Genomic DNA, 24668 nt, shown 5'->3' on the forward strand with positions numbered 1-24668 from the left:
GTTCTGGAGGAAATCACGAAAGTCAGTTCCTCATATTTCTAGAGGCATCCACGAGGGTTGTCCATTGATTTAGAACATTTTGAATACTGTTCATTAGTGGAGAATTGGTCAAAAAGAAAATTTGTTACGTCGGTGGCATATTTTTTTTAGTAAAGAAAAAAAAAATATGCTATAGACGTAATATTGGTGATTGGATTAGCGACAAGGCCGCCGGCCGGCTAATAGACCCCTGCCTGCTTGCCGAGTGCCCTAAAGGTCGTCGGAGGGCAACCACTGGATAGCTACCATCAGTGGTGTGGATACATGCACATTCTTCTTGACGGTTGCTTCGGCACTACTTCCCTCGCTAGCCGTGGCACATTCTTCTTGATGGCTGCTCCATGTTCCACTACGATGGCGGCTTCACTAGAACAAAAGTGATTAAACACCTCGCTACTTGGCTGTAACACTTGTTCACCCAGCAATCAAAAACTGTTACATTAACCACTTGCATGACGTTACCAGCTCAATGATGGACACATGTCAAAATCACATCCAACCACGTAATCCTGCAGGACAGCAGACAACGTAACCTGAAGCGTACAAAAACTATGCACCATAGCTGATTGTTATATATATATATATATTTTTTATAACAGAAACATGAGTTGGGAGGGAAGAAGGACGCCCCGGCTTAGCTATCTCCTTTAGGCGACGTGACCATAGAGCCCAGCTCTCGCTGAAGAATGCTCGATTAATAGATAATTATCATATTTGTTGAAACACAACAAAAACATTATAAGAATTAAATATTGCTAGTCGGTAATTTAACAAATGGCCTACCAATGCATGGGAAGATGATAATGCAAGCTTTTGCACCAAAGTGTATTGGCGTGAATGAGAATCATGTGGTAGCTTGCATACTTCTCTTATGATACAACCTGGCACATGGTATTCTTAATGAATAGCCAGCCCATAAGCTCTCCCCCCTCTCCCGGCACAAATAAACCTTCGAATCATAACCAAAGATTCAAAACTTAGATAACAAATAAATCCAACTTTTTGAAAGAAAATGGACTGAAAAAAATTGGATATCATTTTCTTGATAAATACACTGTAATGGAACAGAATCCTCTACGATACTCAAAAAATACCGCAAAAAACTGTACACATTTTCAAACATCCATAAAAAAAAAATAATAATTATATGATATGATATTTATCCAAACTGTTCAAATATTTTTAAAATTTATCTATTCTTTTTTTATATATTTTAATATAAATGTAAGTGTGCAGCTACCTAGCTACCTATCTTTTGACAGACATCCCCGAAACATGCATAACACCCTCAATACTTTTTAAGTACGGCAAAAAAATCCACTCCCAATCAGGATGGTATGGGCGTTACTTCTCTTAGGATCTAATTGAGGTAACCCCTACCTACCGACCAAATAAAAGAAAAAGGAAGAACTTGTTTAACTTCTCAAGTTTTTATGTTTATTTGATGGAAGTTTGTAATCAAGGCGAATTCTTTTCTCCGTGTATTGATGGCTGTTTGAGCTTTAGAAGATGATAAAGGCCAGCGATGACATGTAGCCGGCTCGTGGGAACACCTGTTTTTGCCAAAGCTCTTCCATGCTTGTCCAGAAGCACAAAACAAGGGACATACTTGATGTCGTAATGAACGAGCTGCACATTGGAATCATGCATTTAATCTCAATATACTAATATTTAGTAATGACTAAATATAAATAAAGACAATTCCAAAACAAACTTCATAATTAATCTTAAAAAAATTAAAGAAATAAATAGAATGAAGATAATCCAACCAATCAATGCCAGTCATATAGACACAACAGTGACGACTTGCAAAAAAGATGAACATATTCTGCTTTAGCTGTGAAGAATGATAAAGAAACTCAATAATTAATTGTCTAAAATATATCTTCCTAAGGCACCTTAACTTTCCTTAATGGTTGGCTGACAGCAAGATTGTGTTCATATATCAGCAGTGGAGTTGACATGTATGACGGGACAAGTGCTATGTCACCTAAAGCACATTCTAGTGTCCGATTTCCACCAGTCGGAGCTTCATGCTCCTCAAATCTTATGGTCACAACCAGAGAAAATTACTAGCATTAGCACCACCCATCAACATCTTTTAATGTCACAATGATCAAATAAAAATATGTAAAAATGAACTCCTAGGCATGATTTGTTTACATATCAGAACAATAGGTTTTGATCCTTCAAGTCAATAAATGGTGTCATACTATTCTTTTAAATGGAATCAATTGAATCTTTTAGGTTTTGACACCACCATGTTAAATGAAACGAGAGACAAAAGACAGCATAAAAATAGTCCATGAATCGTTGCTGCATCCAACCACTTTCACAATGTATGTAGAAAATTGACGGTTAAATTAAGAACAAGACAACTGTAAAGATGAGAACATTGGCATGTAGCCGTAATGTGATCACTGGTGAGAATGCAATACAAATTGACAACTCATGAGAAATAACACAAAACAAACTCCTTGAAGTATCTGAAACAATATTCAAGTTGATCATACTGAAATTTGTAAGAAGCTAAAAGGTGCAGTGGTAAATTAATAGCTCACTGAAGAAATAAGGATATATAGGTTTATTCAACAGATGATGAGACTAAATTGCATTTGGATGTGGGGACAGGTTGTATATGTGAAGTCATGCATCTGATTTAGCTTCCTTATTTGGATTCAATTTAAGATCTGTATGATGAAAGAAAGAACAAAAGCAAGTGACCAAGAAGGCGAACAAAGATTGGAGAAAGTTAGGCAGAATAAGGAAGGAATTGATATAAGGCAAGTTAGAAAGATGAAACGTAATGTAAAAACCAGGAAAAGAAGAATACAAAGTCAAGTAGGGAAGAGTAGGCAAGAGTATGCTAGTCATGGATAATTTGCAACTTTTCCAAAATGACGATGAAACTTCCCAGGATGTTCTCATATATTTCTATTTGGGGTTTGGTGATGATGCTGATTGAATTTGATAGCTTGACCAGTATCCAATAACCTACTTTAATTCAACCAGTCCTATACCTGTTAATACAAAATATGACTCATTCTACTAGACCGGGAACCTAAAGAACTGCATCTAAAGGCTGGGATCCTTAAACTCTTGTCAGTAATCTTGAACTGATTCGCTACCTTGCTTCAGTTGGACCATTTAGGTTTAGAGGTTTTCGACAGACAGGATCTAGCAGTTTTCAAATTTTTCATGCATTTTAGCCTATGTTAGAATGGGTCTTTCATAGCCGATGTGGTTGTCCTCCAAGGTCGTCACCAATCTTATCTAAGGCTTTGAACCTTACCTTCACAAATTGAAATTGCTTTGATTTTTCAGTGAGTTGACAACAGTAAAATAATCATGAACAAAGAAAAGCCCTTCCTGGAAGGTTGTTAGAACCAACTCCTACAGTAAGTTAGTCACTACCATGTGCACTTGCTCATCATGGCACTAGTTAAGGTCGACATGATCAAGGAAACAGGCACAGTTTTAACCTACAGTTGTATCACATTAAGGTTTCCTTGATGAGTTAATGTCATCAAACTAAAGGTTTGAGTGTTGTAGTGCCCGTAATGGCAACAATTAGACTGAAGTGTGCTTGCAAATCATTCAAGATTTTGTCATGTGATCCATGCATTTCAAGCTGATCATCAAGCCTATCAATGCATAAGGCAAGAAGTCACAAAGTGAGAAATGCAAGTGCAACCAACCTAGTTGGGGTACCTCCTTCAGGAACAGTGAACACAATATTTATATAGAATTGTGTTGAGGTACTACATGTAGAGATAGACTTATCTACACACGAGTGGATATCTACTCAAATCCATCAAGTCTAGATTAGATGATGGGGATCCCACATCTACAATCTGAATCGTTGGATGTGATCTACTATCTCTAAACTACTTATATGCCAAAAGCCATATAACTTCGAAACCCCTACCCTATCAAGTGGTCAAGAAAACATGTATTATTTTATGTTATTTAAACTGTCTAATTTTTTGTAATTATTTGACTACTTGATACATAGATTAGGAGCCTCTAAATCATATGATTTTTTGTGTAAGCAATTTTGGGATAGTAGATCGCATCCAATGGATCAAATCATCAATGTGAGATGCCCATCATCCAATCTAGACCTAACCAGACCTGAGTGGAGATCTACTCAAGTATTGAATTGATCTCCACTTAGATTCGATCAGGTCTATATTAGACCATGGGATCCTACATCTATAACCAAAGCCATTGGATGTAATCTACTAACTTTAAGCTGATTATACACCAAAAATCATTGGGATTTGAAAACCCTTAGCCTATGCATTAAATGGTCAAAAAAAGCCTTATATTGTTTTATGTTATTTAAACTATCAATTATTTGATACTTGATGCATAGACTAAAGGTCTCCAAATTACTCTACTTTTTATAAGTAGTTCAGATGTAGTGAATCGCATCAAATAAGACCTAGCCATATTTGAGTGGAGATCAACTCTTCTAAATGAGTCAATCTCATTAAATTTATATAATATCATCTTGCAATAATATATTTATATAATAAAATTATACTCACTATATAATTCAGTAGACTTGTCATTATATTATGTCAATATACTACATCATATATTAGATAACACCACACTATTAGAATGCATTATATAGTAATATAAACATAATTATAATACAATAACATAATATAATTGGAGAATATTAATGATATGATAATATGGTAAAATATGTCAATAAATTATTATTCATTGTACTATGATATACTAATTTTAATTTGATAAGAATAACAGCACCTTTGTACTATTATTATGATATTATACTAATAATATCATAGTACTGCTGATATTAAATTATGATCACAAAACAAGAGTATCAGTGTTCTATGCTGTATTGCTAATGTTATACCTGCCATCATATATAATATCATAAACTTTGTAGTGCTATTATATTTGCATTACAGAATGAATAGAAACATACAATTTTTTATTATATTATATTATGTTATATTATATTATGAGTACATGATACATAATATTATATTATTCTATTAATATTAGCATGCTCAAAGGGGATGAAAGGGATGAATGTCAGAATAACAAGGATACCATAAGTCAATCCCCTGCAAATAATGGTTGCATCTGGCAACCAACTTTGGCAACGAAAGGGTCAGTGCCTGCACTTGAAGTGACATGTAGGCAAGCAAATGCCTGCCTACGATTTGCTTGCAGCATGCCTAGGTGTAGGCAAAACAACTAGCCCATCACGCAACACAAGTCCATGACTTATTTCCTGAAAATAATCAACGGCCACAGATCATGTAATTGAGGAATAAACTAACCTAATGCTATGTACAAGTGGCCTAGGATCAATGTAACATGAGAAATAACTGAATATGATTGGCCTAACTCACATTGGAGTTGCATTCACTTTGGCAGCAACTTAATGTTGTTAATGATACTTTACAAACTGCTAACGCTATCCACTTCTTTGTCAAATATTCTAGTCAACCTACAAAGTTCTTCAGCTTAGTGCAAAAGATAGAGTACCTAGATAATTTGTAAGAGCAATCTATGCTAATACAAGAAGTGACATAGTCCATCTAGGACCAATGGGTCATCAGTGATCCAAATAGTGTACGAAGCAAATTGCATGACTGGTTATGGAAGAATGGATTGCGTGGATTAGAAGGCACAAACAAGCTTGAAACTAATCACCACGAAGGGGATATGAAAGCCCTCTTTAGCCTCGGACATACAGGGATGGAATAGGAATAAATTAGAACAAGTATGGAGGTACAGGACATGATATGGAGCTCCTAATACCTTGTAGAGAAGCCCACAATATCAAAACCGATGCTTATACACGGAGTTTGTCAAGGCCAACGAAGGTGGTACTCGGCTCATTGAATCTACCAAATTGCCATTTAATGCCCATGATATCCACCAAAGGACATGCAAAACAGCTTTGTTGACAAGGAGTGCATCCAATAACCTTGAGAGAATGCTTTTTTCCACTATATTTAAAGATCATTACTGAAGAAGTATTACAGGTTATGTCCTCTTTGCATTTAGTAGATACCATTTGCGCACTTATAACTTAAGATTAATACTACTTTGAAAGGAAATAAAATAGAACTAACCAGTAACTCCTAGTTCTATCAAGATTGTAACATCCTAGGCAATCTAGTTAAGCATAGAATAGCTTAAATGCTGTTCAACTGTGTCCAATTACTCTAATGTTAATATCTTGATATTGTCTTGATTCAACTCATAGTAAGGGGTGTGATAACCTGATCTAACAGATCAGCCACACGAATCTTAAAGCAGCCAAAGAAAAACTAAAAGAAGACCCCAATGGGAGTTTTCTTCTCCTCCGTTTGAATCTGGGAAGAAGCCGGAGTTCTAGGGTGATTAAACCCTAGAGCTCCCTATAAATAGGTCCCCCATCCCCCTCCGATGATCCTCCATTGGAGATCATTGACTTCTCCTCTCTCTTTCTCCCAATTTTTGCTAGATTCCTTTCTCCATGCCCGTCAAAAATTGGGGCTGGAGACGCCACCGGAGCCAAGGTAAGGCTCTGATCCTTCTCTCTCTCTTTCCCCCTTCTTCTCTTGGCCTCAAGCATCGCTGCCGACCACCGATTTTGCCGGAAATCAACCGAAGAAGACCTTCTCCCACTTCCCCTATTTTTGGTCCCTTTATTCTTTTTTTTTCAGTCATCGATGCCATCGCCTCTTGATGCCGGACTCTTAGTCGAGTCCCACAGCCTCCCTACTGTTGTGCTCTGATACCACTTATTGAGGGAGGAAAAAGAAAAGAGAGAAAAAATACCACAAACAAATCAAGATAACGTGGATTGGCCACAACCTACCTCCACGGGACGGGCAAGCTTTATTATGAGAGAAAAAAAATTAAACAAATACAAGAAGAACTCACAACTCCATCTTTGTACAAAGATCTCTTAACAAGAAGCCCCAAAACCCTCACAAAAGCTTTTTGAAACCTCTCTTGAAGTCCCTCTGCACGATCAGGACGTCACCAGCTACCCAACACAACAAATGGCTCGTCAATCGAGGCTATATAAGCTCCAAACACCACAAACCAGTGTTTCACTACGATACCAGACTCAAATCAAACCTTAAAACCCTTCTGGACAATCCGATCATGATCGGCTCGACCCAGAGCCGTCCGATCCACATATCAGCCCTGATCACGTCTGATCAAACAAGGAATCAATCTGGATCGTCGGATCTTCACCGACAGCTCTGATAGCCGTCGAATCGCGCTCCGATCCACGATGGACCACACAAAACAATGGGGAAACATCTATGGACCGCGCTTCCATGCCCGTGGACCGTCGGTCCACATGAGCCGCATGAAACTGCGGCCTAGGTGGGGCCGCGCCCGTGCCCCCGCGATTGGGCCACACGGCGTCAGCCCGTGGGCCCCTCCGATGGCCACGAGGTGTGGCCCCTCCGATGGCCTGTGGACCGTACCAATTGCTACTGACCTTCTTTCGCACGTATCTCCATTATTCGGACTCCGTTTGGACTGATCTTGGTCTTGTTGGATTCCGTTCGTCGTCCTAAACCTCATTTTGGGCTTATTATTAACTGAATCTCGAGATATTTTTCTCAACAATCTCCACCTCAACTTGATGTTCAACCTCCACATGTCTTTAAGAGCCTACGATCCGTCTCGTCTCCATATCCTGGGACACACATGCTGTCTCATGAATGGGCAAACATGAAAGTTGAGCCAGGCCACTCGATCCCACCTCCGTCATGGCTATGTCCACTCTGACCAAAGATCTATTTGAAAAAATCTTCTACGGCAATAGGAACTTCACTCTACGACGTCGTCTCTTATCCTACCGAGTTTCGCATCTCGTGCCTGATTTACCTCCATCTGGAGCTCCACCTCATATTGGACTCCTTCTGGCTCCTGAAACTCCACCTCATACTGAACTCCCCACCAGATAGTAATATCCTCTCATCCCTTCTTCCCCTCCAGAATAACCCTATCGCCACGCATAACCTTCAAGATTCCATCACCAACTACCCACCTGTAGCCATTTGAATCCAATCTGCTCAATGAGATAAGATTCCATCTGAAATTGAATATGTATCGGATCTCATCCAATCTCTCACTACACCATGTGTCCTCCAACTGACCATCCTGATACCTCTGATCGCACAGCTCAATCCATCCAACAGATGAATAATGCCCTCACTACCCTCTAGCGAGTCAATAAGCTCCTCTCTACAACATACATGATAGGTGCATGCAGAATCTAAAATCCACTACTGACAAGAAGTAGATACCTCGTCAGATATCACTAGGACATCATTCTCTGACTCGCTACAAGCCGTCGCTGCAGTAGCCCTCGTCCGATCTCTGAATAAAGGACAATCTCTGACATAATGCCCTAACTCATCACACCGATAGCATCTGATCTTGCTAAGGTCCCTCGTCTTGGACTTGGATCGTCCTCCTCGCGATCCTCTACCGCTTCGTTGTCTGCCACCTACTCCACTAGAAGAGCAGTCACCAAGGACTTATACAAAGGAGGAAGCGATACTAGCAAGACCAACGCCCTAGTCTTCTCCTAACCTTCTCACCTACACAGAAGATCGGTGAGAATCTTTTGGAAGTGGTTGAGATCAAGGTTTGCTGAACCGATACCGCCGGCCGTTTCGACCGACCAGCGGTACGATTCGGTATGGTTTCATACCGTACCAAACCGACGATCCGAACTGAAAGAAAAAAGAGAGAAATTGAGAGAAATAGAGAGAGAGAAAGAGGAAGAAAAAAAAAGAGGGAGGAGCCGGTGGGGCCACTGGACGGCCTCCGACTGGCCGCCGTGGCCGTCGGAGGGCGCCGTCCACGCACGCGGCGCCGCAGGCGTGAAACAGGGGCATTGCACCTATTTCGCAAATTTTTTTAAAAACATGATTTTAAGTGAAATCGGCAAACGATTTGTCGGCTTCACAATTTTTATTTTTTTAAAAAAAATTCTTAAGTCGGCAACCCAGTTGCCGACTTCATAAGTTTAAAATAAAAAAAAATTGAAACAGACGTCGTCTGTTTTGAAAAAAAAGGAAGCGGAGCCGCGGAGGGGCTCCGCCCACTCAACCGCCCTCAGGCCGTCGGCGTCGGCTCGTCGACCACCGAGAGCCTCGCAACGGAGGCACCGTCTGTCCGGTAGGTTCCCCGCCCCCCTCCGAGCGCTCTCTCTCTTTTTTGCTCTCTTGAAAGTCCTATCGGGTGATACGGGGCTCGAAAGCCCTCCGACGGCCGCAGCCGACCACCGTCGGCCTCCGACGGCTCCCACCTCCCTCCCTTCCCTCCCCTCTCTCTTTCTCACTTTCCATTCTTTATTCTTCGGTACCGTCGGTGTACCGATTTTACCGACCGAATCGTGCCAGTTCCCCACCGGTCCGGTACGAGATGGGGTGTACCGACCGGTTCGGCACAGTATGGCAAACTTGGTTGAGATGCTCCTGCACGTTCTGTCCTTCATCCATCCGCAGTTGGTAGAACTGCCTCTAAAAGAAGAGTGTTAGTGAAGGACTTCGCCATGTACAACTCCTTGAACTTCGACCACAGTACCATCGGAAAAATCTCACCAAGTAAATGAATCACCACCTCATCCGTCAGATACAAGCAGATGGTACTCACCGTCTACATCTGCAGCCACTCCCAGATCTTCCCTCTGATGGCTAGCTTCTCGTACAAAAGAGCATCGATCAATCCATATTGGATGAGCACGTCCTTCATCCTCGCTTGCCATAAGAAGAAATTACTCTTCTCATCGAACCGATTGATCTCCACCTTCATTATGCTTGCTTTCTCCATCTCCAATCTCGATCAACACCATCTTTGCCTGATCGTCTGGTACCACTTGTCCATGATAACCAAACTCTGATACCAATTGTTGTGCTTTGATACCACTTGTTCAGAGAGAAAGAAAGAAAAAAGAGAGAAAAATACTACAAACAAATCAAGATAACGTTGAGTGGCCTTAAGCCCACCTCCACGGGGCATGCAAGCTTTACTATGAGAAAAAAAAAAAACAAATACAAGAGAAACTCACCACTCAATCCTTATACAAAGATCTCTCAACTAGAAGCCCCAAAACCCTCACAAAAGCTCTCTAAAACCTCTCTTGAAGCCTCTCTGCACAACCAGAACGTCACCAGCTATCCAATGCAATAAACGGCTCGTCAATCGGAGCCATATAGGCTCCAAAAACCCCAAACCAGTGTTTCACTAGGATACCAAGCTCAAATTAAACCCTAAAATCCTTCTAGACCATCCGATCATGATCGGCTGGAACCAGAGCCGTCCGATTGCGCATATCAACCCTGATCACGCCTGATCAAACTCAAAATCAATCTGGATCGTCGGATATTCACTAGCAGCTCTAATGGCCATCGAATCATGCTTCGATCCACGTGGACCGCCGAAATGGGGGAAAACATTTATGGACCTCGCTCCTATGCCCGTGGACCATCGATCCACGTGAGCCGCGTGAAACCGCGACCTAGACGCCTGCTGGGCCGGGGCCGCATCCACGCACACCCACGGCCGGCCCATGCGCTCCCGCATGCTGCCTGGGCCACATCGGCCAGTAGGCCCCCTCCGACGGCCTATGGACTGTACCAACCTACTGCTGGCCTTCTTTCGTGCATATCTTCATCATCCAGACTCCGTTTGGACTGATCTTAATCTCGTTGGATTTCGTTCGTCACTCTGGATCTTGTTCTTAATTTATTATAGATCAAATCTCAAGATATTTTCCTCAACACCTACAATGCTTTTCGACAAAGTCATGGCCGCCGGTGAACGGCCATGGATCGAAAACTCAAGAACAATCTAGATCCCATGTTTTTAGGTCTTTTCTCATGATTTTTCATCTTCAGATCCTCACCGCCAGCCATCCGCTACTCCACCACGGTTGGCCACCTACCACTACTACCTATCGTCGGTCCTCCAACGACTAGCCAGCAGCCACCACCATCCCTTATTTGGCCAAAGAAAGGAGAAAAAAAGAAAAAAAAAGAGAGAATGATTCTCTCCTCTTTCTAGGATTTCTCTCTTTACTTCCTCTCTTTCTCTATCTGACCCACAGATCCTAGTATGAACTTGAGATGATCTTTTCAAAGAGATCCAAAATCGCTTCAATATATGTACAATATGTTGGATCCCAGTTCACTACTCTCTCTACTTTCTCTCTAGGAAGACATGCACCTTAACATAGTCCCATCTTCCTACTCTAGGGATTCGAGTTGACCCTGACAAGACAATCTCGAATCACTTTGATGCTCGAGTGGTCTATCAAATCGATCATCTGATCAATAATTTTTTTATTATTATTTAATTAATTAAAAAATTGATTATGATTTAATATTTGAATAGAATTATCTGATCCTTCCAACAAAGTCTAAAGACTAGGACAAACGAAGTAGATCTTACACTCTTTATTTATTTTTAAATTATCATATTTTTCATACAAATAATTGTTGCTAACGAAATCATATTTTTTTATAAAATAAGATCAGCATATGAGATATGATAAAAGCATATTTTACTGTGATAAGTGATTTTATGAATATATATTATGCAAATAGCATATTGATGAAGCATAAATTTTATTTTTTTCCACCTCCGTATATATATATTTTAAAAAAAGATATAAAGATTTTTAAAACTCTCAATAGCTATGAATGAATCCCTATGGGAAGATCGACATCCGGACTAGCATCTATAAGAACATAGGCCCTATCAATGAGTATAAACTTGGCATACGAAACAAAAACTATGTTAATTAAGAATACTGGCCCGATCATGGGTATAAAGTGATCATAGCACAATATTTATGAATAATATTTTGAACTATGATATATACATACGACAAGAATGATTACAAATCATGTTTACAAAATATTCATGATTTATTCATGCATGATTATCTTTATACTTATTTTATAATATAATCTATAAAAAATTTATTTTTGTAATATATTTATTTTTTAAATATTGTATTGTCATATAAAAACTTATGCTTGATCTAGTAAGAAAGTTTGATTTTACTTACTGAACTGACATAGCTCATACATCTTTATTTTCTTTTTCTTTTATAGAGGAATAAGCTTAGGAACGACGAAGGATCCAGACTTGGGCATCTGCATAGCAAACGTAGGAATTTTGTAACTGAACTTAGTTTATTGGATTATTACAGACTTATAGTCAATCATTTTATAAATTTTGAGATATGGGTTGAGTATTTGATTTTGAAGTTAGATGTTCTAAACTAATCTTGATTTATTTACTTAATGAATAATCAAATTAACATCTTATTTATATTTTATTTGAAATGGATTTTAGCTGATATGATTGATAGACTTCGTGTTATCGTGGACTGCAGCATACCTCTCAGGTTTATGATTTATTAGTAAAGCCTCTCGGTAGTATGACTATGTTATTTCCAAATTTGAGGTGTGATATTTTATGGTATCAGAGTAATAGATTTGACCGTGGATAGAAAATTAGGTTGAGGTTTATGATTTGTAGGTTTAACAAAACTAATTGAGAGTGCTAAGTTCTAGTTCAGCATGGGTTTAGATCAGGATTGCATAGCGAAAGTATAATAAAGATGACTTGAAGAGTAAGTATCCTCACTTATTTAAAAATAAAAGTACATTAAGTTTCGAGAATGAAATTTTTTTTAGAAGGATAATATGTAATAACCTGATCTAACGGACTAGTCGCATCAATCTTAAACACCAAAAAAACCAAAAAAAATGAAAGAAGGCTCCCATCAACAGTCTTCTCCTTTTCTATTTGAATCTAGGAAGACGCCAGAGTTCTAGGGCAATTGAACCCTAGAGCTCTCCATAAATAGGTCCCCCGTCCCCCTTGCATGATCCTCCACCAGAGATCATCGAGTTCTTCTTTCTCTCGATTTTTGCCAAATTCCATTCTTCGTGCCCATTAGAAATTAGGGCTGGAGATGCCACCAAAGCCAAGGTAAGGTCCTGATCCTTCCTTCTCTCTCTTTCGCTTCTTCTCTTGGCCTCAGGCACCGTCGTCAGCCACTGGTTTCACCAGAAATCGATCGAAGAAGACCTCCACCCACTCCCCTATTTTTTGATCCCTTTCTCTCTGTCTGGTCACCGATGCCGTCGCCTCTTGATGTCGGACTCTTGATCGAGTCCCACAACCTCCCTATAATGCTTCCCAACAAGTCATGGCCGTCAGTGAACGGCTATGAACCGAAAACTCAAGAATGGCCCAGATCCATGTTTTTAGGCCTTTTCCTATGATTTTCCACGATCGATCCTCGCCGGCGACCATCCACTACTCCACTGTCGGCCGCCTACCACCACCTATTGTTGGCCCTCCGACGACTAGCCACCACCATCCCTTGTTCGGCCAAAGAAAGAAAGAAAAAAAAAGAAAGAAGAGAAGAAAGACAAAGAAAGAGAGAAAATAGTTCTCTCTTATGTCTCTCTCTCCTCTCTCTAGGATTTCTCTCTTTACTCCCTCTTTCTCTCTCTATTTGATCCACATACCCCAATATGAATTTGAGATGATCTTTACAAAGAGATCCAAAATCATTCGATATCTGTGCAATATGTTAGATCCCAATTCACTACTCTCTACTTTCTCTCTCTAGAAAGATATGTACCTTAAGATAGAATCCCATCTTTCTACTCTAGGGATCTCAGTTGACCCCGATAAGATGATCTCCAATTGCTTTGATGCCTGAGGGATCTATTGGACTGATCATCTAATCAACAATCTTCTTTTATTATTATTTAATTAATTAAAAAATTGATTATGATTTAATATTTTAAATAAGATTATCTGATTTTTCTAATGAAATTAAAACTCTAAGACAAATAAGGTAAGTGAATCTTACGCTCCTTATTTATTTTTAAATTGTCATATTTTTAATACAAATAATCTATTGCTGACGAAATCATATTTTTATAAAATGAGGATCAACATATAAGATATGATAAAAGCATGTTTTACTGTGATAAGTGATTCCATGAATATGTATTATGAAAATAGCATGTTGATGAAGCATGAATTTTATTATTTTTCCACCTATGTATTTGTATGTTTTAAGAAAAAGATATAAAAATTTCAAAAATTCTCATGTAGCTATAAATGAATCCCTATGAAAAAGTCGACATCTGGAGCTTGCATCTATAAGAACACAGATCCTGCCAACGGGTATAAAGTTGGCGTACCAAACAAAAACTCTATCGATTAAGAACAATAACCCTGTCATAGGTATAAAGTGATCGTAGCACAAATATCTGTGAGCAATATTTTAAACTATGACATGAACATGTAACAAAAATGCTTTATGAATTATGTTGACGAAATATTCATGATTTATACATGCATGATTGTCTTTATAACTTATTATATAATATGCTGTATAAAATACTTTGTTTTTGTAATATCTTTTATTTTCTAAATATGTATTATCATAAAAAAACTTATGCTTAATCCAATAAAGAAGCATAGATTTTACTTACTAAGCTGGTATAGCTCATATCTTTTTTTTTTTTTTTTTACAGAAGAATAAGTTTAGGAACGATGAAGGATACAACTTGGAGATCTGCATAGTAAGCTTGAAAATTATATAACTGAACTTAGTTTATTGAATTATTACGGACTTGTAGTCCATTTTATGAATTTTGAGACATGGATTTCGTATTTGATTTTGAATTTAGATGCTCTGAATCAATCTTGATTTAATTACTTAATGAATGATGGCATTGAATCTTTTATTATATTTTATTTATGATGGATTTTAGCTAACTATGATTGATAGGTTTCGTGTTATTGAGCCAATACCCCTCAATAGCATGACTGTGTCATGTCCCGGATTTGGGGCATGATGAGGGATCCAATGCTATACCATCACATATTGGAGTATCTTCATTTAGGTGAGGTTTCATTCTAGAAGCTATTTTAATCATGGTTGCTTAGCATTATGATGTATTAAAAATCTAATGCAGCCTTCATGTATGCCCAATTATTCCAACTATTTCCTCCTCCATCAAGTTTGTGGTCATTGTCAACAGGCGAACAAGTGCACATGGCACTAGTCAAAATAATATAAAGACTCACGGATAACTATGGTGCACTTTTGAGTACCATATACTCTTAGAAAGCATAGATTGCAAACTTATTCCTAACGGAGTCGACTCATCCCTCGCATAAATTAACCCCATAACCTAATGTATTACATGACTAGGTTAGACATAGTTCAACTACATACATTTTTTTGATCAGACCTCAAACCATAGCATAAATTTTTATCTCCATGTTGGGGACCTACGCCCAATTCACAGCCTGATCGGTGTAGATAGAGTCCACATAGAGTACAGGTCCCAGGTCTTAATGATAGGCACTACCCACAAAGCCCTAGATAACAACTTAATTACAAATGTACTTTAGATTTTCTTTCCATTTTAAACCAACCTCCCCATTGAATTGGAAGAAAACCCAAGAAAGATCATGAATAGCATCAACATTTCCTTGCAGTCAAGTTCCTAACATGGCACAAAAGCCATCCCTCAATTGAAGAGCTGGCATCATCTACATTTGGTTCCTAAATACTCTCTCCTACGGCGTGGCTAGAGCAACTTCTCCTGGTTCACTTAATGGTCAACCCTAAGTAAAATATTACCCTTTCATGACCGGTCAGAGATGACTCTAGTTAAGATCCCATGGATTGTGGCTCTAGATTGATAACAGAAAGAATATGACCAATTGCCAATGGAAATGGACAAGGATAGTTCTGCCAATCATAACTTATAGCCTACATTAGCCAATTCCAATGAGGAAGTGGCTACCAGTAGACCCCAATCTGACGATGAAGTTGCCTATTCCCATGGAGGAAGGAAAAAAGGGGTGAAGACTCCCATACAGATTGCCAACTCAATCATTTCAAGGTTCATTGCTCAGATCTTGTGAGCGATACAAATAGCTTTGGGATGAAGTTCTTCTTGCAGGTTTATAACAATCATATTTATGTTCGTGAGAATATACTTCATGCTTTTTTCCCTTTTTTTCAACGATGGACTACATGCAATTTTTAGACATTATATCCAAATATATAGGCTATGTTCTGTTCAAGAATAAAGCATAAATATGGACTATATAAATAAAGTTTGCCATCTTGATATCAGACCCCATACTGATACCATCCTATTATAGTGTCAGTAAGCTTGTATGAGAGCCAGTGCACTTAGTTCAGTATGCCCTCTATACCATGTACCAGTTCGGTATTGGCATGATATGGTATAGTCGATATGCACTGGTACGGCAATTCTACTATAAACCTTATTCCTACCAAATGAGTTTAAACAAGCAGGACCAGGGAGGAATGGTTATTAGGATCAAACCTACTTATTCCTAGAATTTTTGGAATAAGGGCTTTTATTTCTTTTTTCTTGTTTATACAGACAAAAAAAAATCCTCCACCCCAGAATTATTCCAAATAGGAATAAAAAATACAACAGATAGTAAAAGAATAACTATGTTAAAAGAAATCATTACTTTAAAAAGAATAACTATTTTGTTATACTTTTCTATTCCCAAATCAACATTGCCATAAAGAAACAAAAAAAATGTTTCAACTCAAGATGTTGATTGTGTACAACCATTCTAAAGGTTCTGAGCCCCTTTTTGCATGTAGTCAAAGTCACATTGTAGTGTTCACTTGCAATCTCATGTGAACTCATTAATATAGGCTCATCCACACCTTGTGCCAGAGCAACCAATAGATGATTTGCAATTGGTCAATTGCCCTCACTCATTGTTGTAGATGGGCAATCAACATTTTTCTCCATGTCATTGGTTTGGTGAAGAACATTATGATCTAGATAGTTCATGGAACCCACATCAGGATCACTTAGATCAGTAGCTTGCACAAGGCCCTCAACTTGGAGGTGACCATGTACTGAATTAAGAAAGTTCATCCAACAGTGAGAACACTATCAAGGAACAAAATGCAGATGACACCATCTATTGAGAGGCCACCTTTGTGCCATTTTAGGAACTTAGGGCTAATAAAATGGTAATGCTGTTCATAATGTTTCTTGTTACTTGGTACTTTACATAACTGAAGGGGTCAATTGAACAATTGGCTAAAGGTGGCAATAGGAGATGATGACTAGCTTCAAAGGTTGGTTAGGAGAGATAAGGGGGTAAGAAGATGACGAATTATCAGGCCTTAACAATTAGGCTCAGTCAAATAACAAAAGATCAAAGCTTCATCTCAATTTTCAAGCTCAAAATTAATATCAAACTAAACCTGATCAGACTAAGGCTTAATTAAGCACGACAAAGTAACTCATAGCACAGTGTTATTAAAGAGTCTGCTTAGGCACCTAAGCATCCTACATAGCCACATGGGAAGACACATAAGCAGCCAACCTGGGCTGTGCTTACACACCATTGGAGATGGGTGAGTGAGGTGTTAGTTACTTATCCTTCCATAGGATAGAAAGATTTTGTGCATCAACTACATAACCATCCATGGGCACAAGAAAGAAAAGCGGGAAAGAAGAAAGAAGAGAATAGAGGATTATCAGAGAGACGATCCTATTAGCTCTCCCTAGTCACTTCATAAGCCTATTCGATGGCCACCACTGGTTTCACCAGAAGCAGTTAAGTGTTTTATTTATTTTTCTTTCTCCTCCATCCTCCTGCCTCTATTTTCTTTTCCTTCTTTCTTTACCCTCTGTCCGCCAGCCCCTACTTTCTCTTTCCCCGGTTTTCACTTCTTTATTTCTTTTCTTGCTTTCTCCGATGTTTTGTCTTCTTTCTTTTTTCCTCTTACTTTATCCTCCATCTCTAGCACTCTGGCTGTACCTCCTTTTCTCTTCATTCTTTCTTCTTCTCTTTCCTGTTTCTTTTGTCTTTCTTTATCCTCCATCCTCTAGCACTCTGGACATTCCTCCTCTTCTCTTCATTCTTTCTTCTTTTCCCTTCTTGTTGTCTCTCTTTCTTTACTTCTTCATCCACCATCCTCTAACACTCTGGCCGTTCCTCCTCTTCTCTTCATTCTTTATTCTCATTGTTGTTTCTTTTCTTCCTTTTCTTCCTTCTTGCTTTCCATTATGATAATTCTTTGCTCTTTTCTCTTCTTCTTCCCTTTTATAGTTTGTTTGCTACTTCTTCTGTCCTCCAAATTTTTTTCCTTTTCTGCTAGTTTTCTCATTCTTGTCCTCTTCCTCCAATTCTTTCTTCTTTCTTTATTCCCTTTCTTTTCCTTATGCTGATGTCCTAGAGAACCATTCTTCTCTGTTTTCAGATCCTTTTTCTAGCCGCCATCTTTTCTTTATGTTTTCCAGACCTGCTTTCTTTTTTATTTTCTGGTCAATTCTTACACTTCAGCCCCCTCAACATCTTATGCTAGGGTAAACTGTTTGGAAGATCTAGATGTATATTTACCTACTTGTTACTGAATAAGTAGTCAATTGTCCAACATGTATTACTAGAGACCAGACAAGATAGATACAATGTAAAACAATTTTGTAATCTGGACGGTCAAAGACAATTGGATAAGGTATAGAGAGCTTGAATGTCTAGTTGCCTTCTAAAGTGAACATCAAAGAATAATGCCAGTACTAACAATAAACACTTCAAGGAAAAAGAACGTTGATTATGACACCAGAAGTTTCCCTTGAATTGACCTTTGCATTTCTCCAAGTTATATGCCTAGAATTTATAGGAGACCTGTCATTAATTGTAGGCAGTAAAGCGTGGCATTTCTCCAAGTTATATGCCTAGAATTTATAGGAGACCTGTCATTAATTGTAGGCAGTAAAGCATTTGATTATTGTCTTGCAGTTTATTATGGAAACTTTTAGTATGATGTGTTGTATTTTAATATTTCATAATGGCTTCTCATATGTTCTACATTCATCCCTTCTAGTCAAAGATGAGTTAAGGGGAAAGTGACAGGTTGTTTGGAATTAAATTATCCTCTTCTAGTGTAGAAATGGGATCTTCTAAGAATTATCTTGCTATTATCTTCTTGGAGGTGTCCTCATCGGTGGCAAGCCTATTTTGAGATTGCCCTTGCATTCCTTCCTTCCATCATCCAGCATCAATTTGGTATGATCATCTTGAAGTATTTAATAAATTTGCAAGACTATATATCAAATTGGTACTTTGTTGTTGAAACAAGCAATTAATAAAAGGAGAATACTCCAAATACCAGAGGCTGAATCCCTTATACATTAGGTCAAGGGCAAACTGACTTAGCAAGGTTCACAAACTGATGACTTTGAGCAGGTGGTCTCCTGCTCACATCTATATATATCAGAGGCGATACTTTCTTGCTTTGTGCAGAACTAAAAGGATGGTCAACAAAGGTGATAATTGATGCATGAAATGGGAAAAAAAATGGTGAACATGATCATGGTCAATAAAAGGATTCAAATATACAGTTATTAAAGAGAACACAGATAATTTAGCCTACCATGTTCATATGAAAACAATCCAAACAAATAGATGAGCTTTTGATAACTAGCATAGGAACTTCAACTGTTTGACTTACAACAGACAACTTTTATAGCCCTAATCCATTTAATGTGGCAACATGGTACTAGTGGATGAAGGAGAAAAAAGAACTAGCTAAGATCCTATGAGGTTTTCATGCATTTTTTTTAAATAAAGGCATAACCCGATATGAACTTCCCTTAAAGTCTTGTGGTACACCCATTGGTAAGCTAAATTTTGATCTCATGACTTCCTACTGATAAGTTTTCTGTGTCAAATGTTAAACATAACAATTAGACTAGGTATACCAAGTGTACCTGGTTTGCTTAAATTTTGATGGAGGGTGGAGAATCAAATAATTTTTCTAGGATTCAGTTAAACTCTAGACAGACACAAAAAAACACAGCATCTGTAAATATGGAGTTCATATGTCAACCATTGCACAAGAACTAACAGAATTGCGGCAAGACTATGTGAGAAACTTATGGGAAATATTCATAAGAGAGATCAAAAACTAGATGTTTGTAGGTTGAAGATTTAAACTCTGGGCAATAGAAACTTCTGATGAATGTACACTTATTTCTCAAATATGACTCTGAGATACTCCTGCATAGTTCCTTTCATTAGTTGAAATTCAAAATGCGCAACCTCTAAATGTGAACATGTTACTTGGATGTTCTTAGTGAGAAGGTAAAGTCATCAATTCTCTCTTTTGCTTGCAAAGTTGTTACAGTGACACCAATGACAGGAATTCCCAACATCCCACTAAAACATGATTCGATCATTGGTGTGACTGTTGGTAATGTCGTTGATATGAAGGATGACATTGTCATTTGCAAAGAAGTTTACAAAACAAGTATGATTGGAATCACTGCAGTACTTCTTTTATTTTATGCTTATGATACTTCACTTCAGGTGAAATTTTAAGCCTCCCCATGTAATGTCATGGAACAATTATTTGGGTATCCTATGTGTAAGCATCCTTCAGGTTCCATCTTGAAGGAGTAAATTAATAGATACCTATCAATTTAGAACAAGTAACGACACATTGTAGATCTAAATTAAACCCCTAGAGTTGATCGTTCTTGTTTCGTGAATATAAGATCATACATTAGCTCACAGTATAACCATAAGGTTAGAGGCCAACAGGTTGTTCGGAGGTGATATAGAATCATGATATTTTGTGATTTTACATTATTTTCAGATTATGTTATATTTCATACAGTTAGGTGTGTCGTTATGCAATGATAATTCATAAAACTCCCAAAATTGTGGAATCGGTCCTTCCTACATTGAGCAGAATTTAGATGTTCATGATTTCTTTTCCTCCCTATTACCTCATAGGCTCATACTTTCTATTTCTAGACCCTTTTTTATTATCCATGGATTTGTTGAAAAAAATATCACTCCAAATTGGAAAATTTTAAATGAAATAACGAATAGAATCATGATTTGAAATCAAAACCCCTTAACAAAGTTTAAGAGTTTAATCATATAGGAATGCCTTTAGTTCAATTATTTGTTAAATAATCCCACATATTTAGCTAATCATGGTCTTAGATCTAAATGATGTTTCTAAGTGCTTAGAAGAATTGTCTCATGCATGAAACGGGAAGGTACAAAACTATCATTGAAGAATTATAACATGATTAGTCTACAACTACTTTTCAAACTCCAAACGACCTTTTTTCTTCAACACATGTTAAGTTACCCACTTTACTCCTATTATTAATTATTGAATTACTCTTAAATCTACCAAGTTGCAGCTTGGTAGCCAGAATCTTTCGTCGAAGTTGTCATACTCATTTTGAAAAAAAAGGATTCAAGTATTACTATTGGTAATGGTACTAGTCAAAGCCCAAGTCAGTATGGTACTGATATGCTATTGTACTGATACATGATACAACATTTTGTGCCAATACTGATGCAAGCACCCCTTTTTTTACTTTTTGTATGTTGATTTAGGGTTGCCATTAGGCTCAAGGTTATTTTAGGGTTTGGTTAGAATGGTTTTGGTTTATTAAGATTGAATTTCTTTTTGAATGTGTCGTTTAAGTGTCCTTTCATATAGCCTAAGAACAGTATTTAAAATTGTAATGGGATAATATATTTTTGAATGAAGAAAGAATATCTTATAGTACTTTCACCTCCATATATTTCTTCTTCGTACTTCTTCCTCTCCTAATCCTATCTTAGCACCTCTTCTCTGTCTTTCTTCTAATGCAACATATAGCATGAGTTTTGCTCCTTGTCAAGGCTCAAAATTTCACATGGGGCTATCGATAGAAATCCCATGACAAGAATGCAAAACATGTGAACACATAGATATTTCTTCTTTTTTTTTTTTTGTTGGGGGGGGTTTAATAACACAACTAAATGTTGTCTCAACATATAAATATACCAGTAAAAGTTGAGATCACAAAGTGGCCCTCACTCACTATCTCCCTCACCCTCTTCTACCTGCTTGAATGCAGAATAGCCAAAAAAAGCAACAAGTTTTGACTCCATACTGACTAGGGTCGAGCAAAATCAGCAAGTGCCGGTCTATAGCTCACTGCACCAATTAGTATCAAGTTGTATAGACTAGGAAAGATTAGTTCCATTAGGATTTCTCATACCAACCCCATTTCTAAGCCCAATTCCCTCCTGTTGCAGTAAAATATGCCTGATATGGACCAATACAAATGAAGTTTCTCATTCTTGCTTCAAAATTTCACATGTACACCTGTTTTAAGCAATTCCCCTTTTTCTTTTGGTGCTACCATATTTGAATATGCTCCAACTTCATGTAACAAAGGTTGTGTATTGTGTGATGACAATAGGACTGAAACTGAATTCAATATGGATCATATACCAGTATATCCATATTCATATCTGTTTTGCCTAACGAATACAAATACATATATGGATATTAGTCGGATACAAAAATTTATATCCATATTTGTTTTAAACGAAAATAAATACAATCAAATATTGGAAATATGGATATAAGTCGGATAATTAAACTTTATGACTACAAAATCAATGATATTACTAAGTGAATAATAAATCAAGTTAATAGCATGTTCATATGATAGTATATTTTTTAAAAAAAAAGTTAATGAGTGCTATATAAAATTAAATAGTATTACAAGTAAAATCAGATATTCGGATATAGATCGGATAATTGTCTATCCATATCCATAACTATTTTACATTGATGGATATGGATACAAATACGGATATTAATCGAATGCTCAAATTTCTGTCATATCCGGATAGATTCAGATACGAAAATGGATCCAGAAGGATATTATCCAGTCCACTTTCACTCCTAGATGGCAGTTTGCAAAATTCCACCAACTACATTAGGATAAATTTCTCCACTATCTTTACGGTATGAAGGATCAATGAATGTTACTTCAAAAGTTGAGTGCAATATGAATGCTTGTGTCCTCCTTTTTCAGGTGCTTAATTAAGATTAAAGGTGGCTCAAATTACAATAAAGATCCATCTAGGATAGGGGAATTGATTTGAATCACAATAGCACAACCCTCAAAGCAAGTAAGCTTATTAGTGTAAAAACCTCAAGTGAACCAAATGCACTCAATTTCACTAAAACCCTAGAGGAACACCTCTTGAAATTCCCATAATAAAACTAATGTGGAAAGTCATTCAAGAAATGCAAGCTCTTAGGCCTATGGAAGAAGAATCTTAATCAAATGGCCAACACCTTAATTCCTCATCAAACATTGATTTTTAGCTGAGTCAAAGGAACGAAAGTATCAGGCAAAGCATGTATTAGACACCTGGATGTTTCATGCAAAAACCACTCCATGTCTAACAGTAGTTGTTTTAGAATTACTCACAGGAACTCAGCCACTTCAAATACAGGTGTCTTTTTAGTTTGAATAAGTACTTATGTTATGAATCATTCTCAAAGCAGTCAATTTTCAAGACGAGCTCTCTTGTAGAAGATTCCATTAAAACTTGAAAATTTTCCCTATTTTATCATCTGCTGCATATACAATATGTCAATATCTGCATTGTGTTATCTCTACACTAAAGCTTCCAATCTAGGTAGAAGACTAGGGTTCCTTCTTCTTCCTTTTTTGTTTTTTTTTTTTTTTGCTATATCATCGAGATTGAAAGAAATTTCAAGCCCTAGTCTTAAAATAATGTTTTCTCAATGAACTAGATCACCATGTTCAAATTTTTAACCATATCTTTTGTCTCGATATAAAAACGTATAGATTCATATTAGTTTCAAACTTAATTCCTCAATCAAAGGAGTATTAGAAATAGAGCTTTTAATAAGAAAAGGATGGCAGCCGATGCTATTTTTATGAGACTAAAAGCTTAAATTCCGAAAACCCTAGAAGACAAGAAGAGCCCTAACCTCGGGGAGCCATCTCTCATTCTCCGCGTCGGCGAGGACAAAACTGACCCACTGGGAGTTCCTTGCCTCCACCTCGAGCACAAGATCAAGCAAGGAGTTGCAGAGCCGGCACTTGGGCGAGTAGAACTCGATCACGGTCGCTTCCTTCCCGCTCGCCAGGGCCGAGGCAAGGGCTCGGTGCTCCGCCTCCCCCTGCTCCTCCCGCGACAGCGACGGTGTCTTCTCGCGGCGAGGGCCGGCGGTGGAGACGGCGAAGAGGGACGTGCCGCCCCTGGATGCGGCTGCGGTGGCGGACTGGAGGAGGTTGTGGGCGAGAGACCCGAGGTTCTGCAACGATCTGAAGAGCCAGGGAGCATCGAGGGATCCACAAGGATTGGGGGTTTGAGGGTTTGGGTTGAGATCCCACGGCCACTTCCAGCAGAGAAGAGGTGGTGGCTTCGGAGCAGCTCCCATTTCACTTTTCGCAGTCCCGGCCAATGCGATGGGAGCCAGGAGCAATGCATCGGTCCCGTGAATTATAAAATCGTTGTCACATTAACATCGGGGTGCAGACGAGTCAAATTGAGCGAGAGCTATTCGAGATTTATTTGAATTCAAACTCAACTTGATTTAATCACTATAAGTGGCTTGAATAGTTTTACGGCCGCACTCAAATAGCAAAAATACTCGGATCAAAGCCTAATAAAAAACCTATTCGAATATATAGATTCTTTCGAATGTT

The 24668-nt window shown here is 38.0% G+C and overlaps 1 protein-coding gene across 1 annotated transcript; it reads right to left on the reverse strand.

Annotated features, from left to right (window-relative positions):
• Positions 1 to 1315: 1315 nt before the first annotated feature.
• LOC105042252 (uncharacterized) lies at positions 1316 to 24454 on the reverse strand. Its single transcript, XM_010919385.4, has 2 exons — positions 23948 to 24454; positions 1316 to 1668 (listed from the first exon to the last, which is right to left on the reverse strand). The coding sequence occupies exons 1-2, from the start codon at positions 24398 to 24400 to the stop codon at positions 1498 to 1500; spliced, it is 624 nt and encodes a 207-aa protein (XP_010917687.2). The 5' UTR covers positions 24401 to 24454; the 3' UTR covers positions 1316 to 1497.
• Between the last annotated feature and the right edge of the window lie 214 nt (positions 24455 to 24668).

This window comes from Elaeis guineensis, chromosome 3, assembly GCF_000442705.2.
Source record: "Elaeis guineensis isolate ETL-2024a chromosome 3, EG11, whole genome shotgun sequence".
Lineage (NCBI taxonomy): Eukaryota > Viridiplantae > Streptophyta > Magnoliopsida > Arecales > Arecaceae > Elaeis > Elaeis guineensis.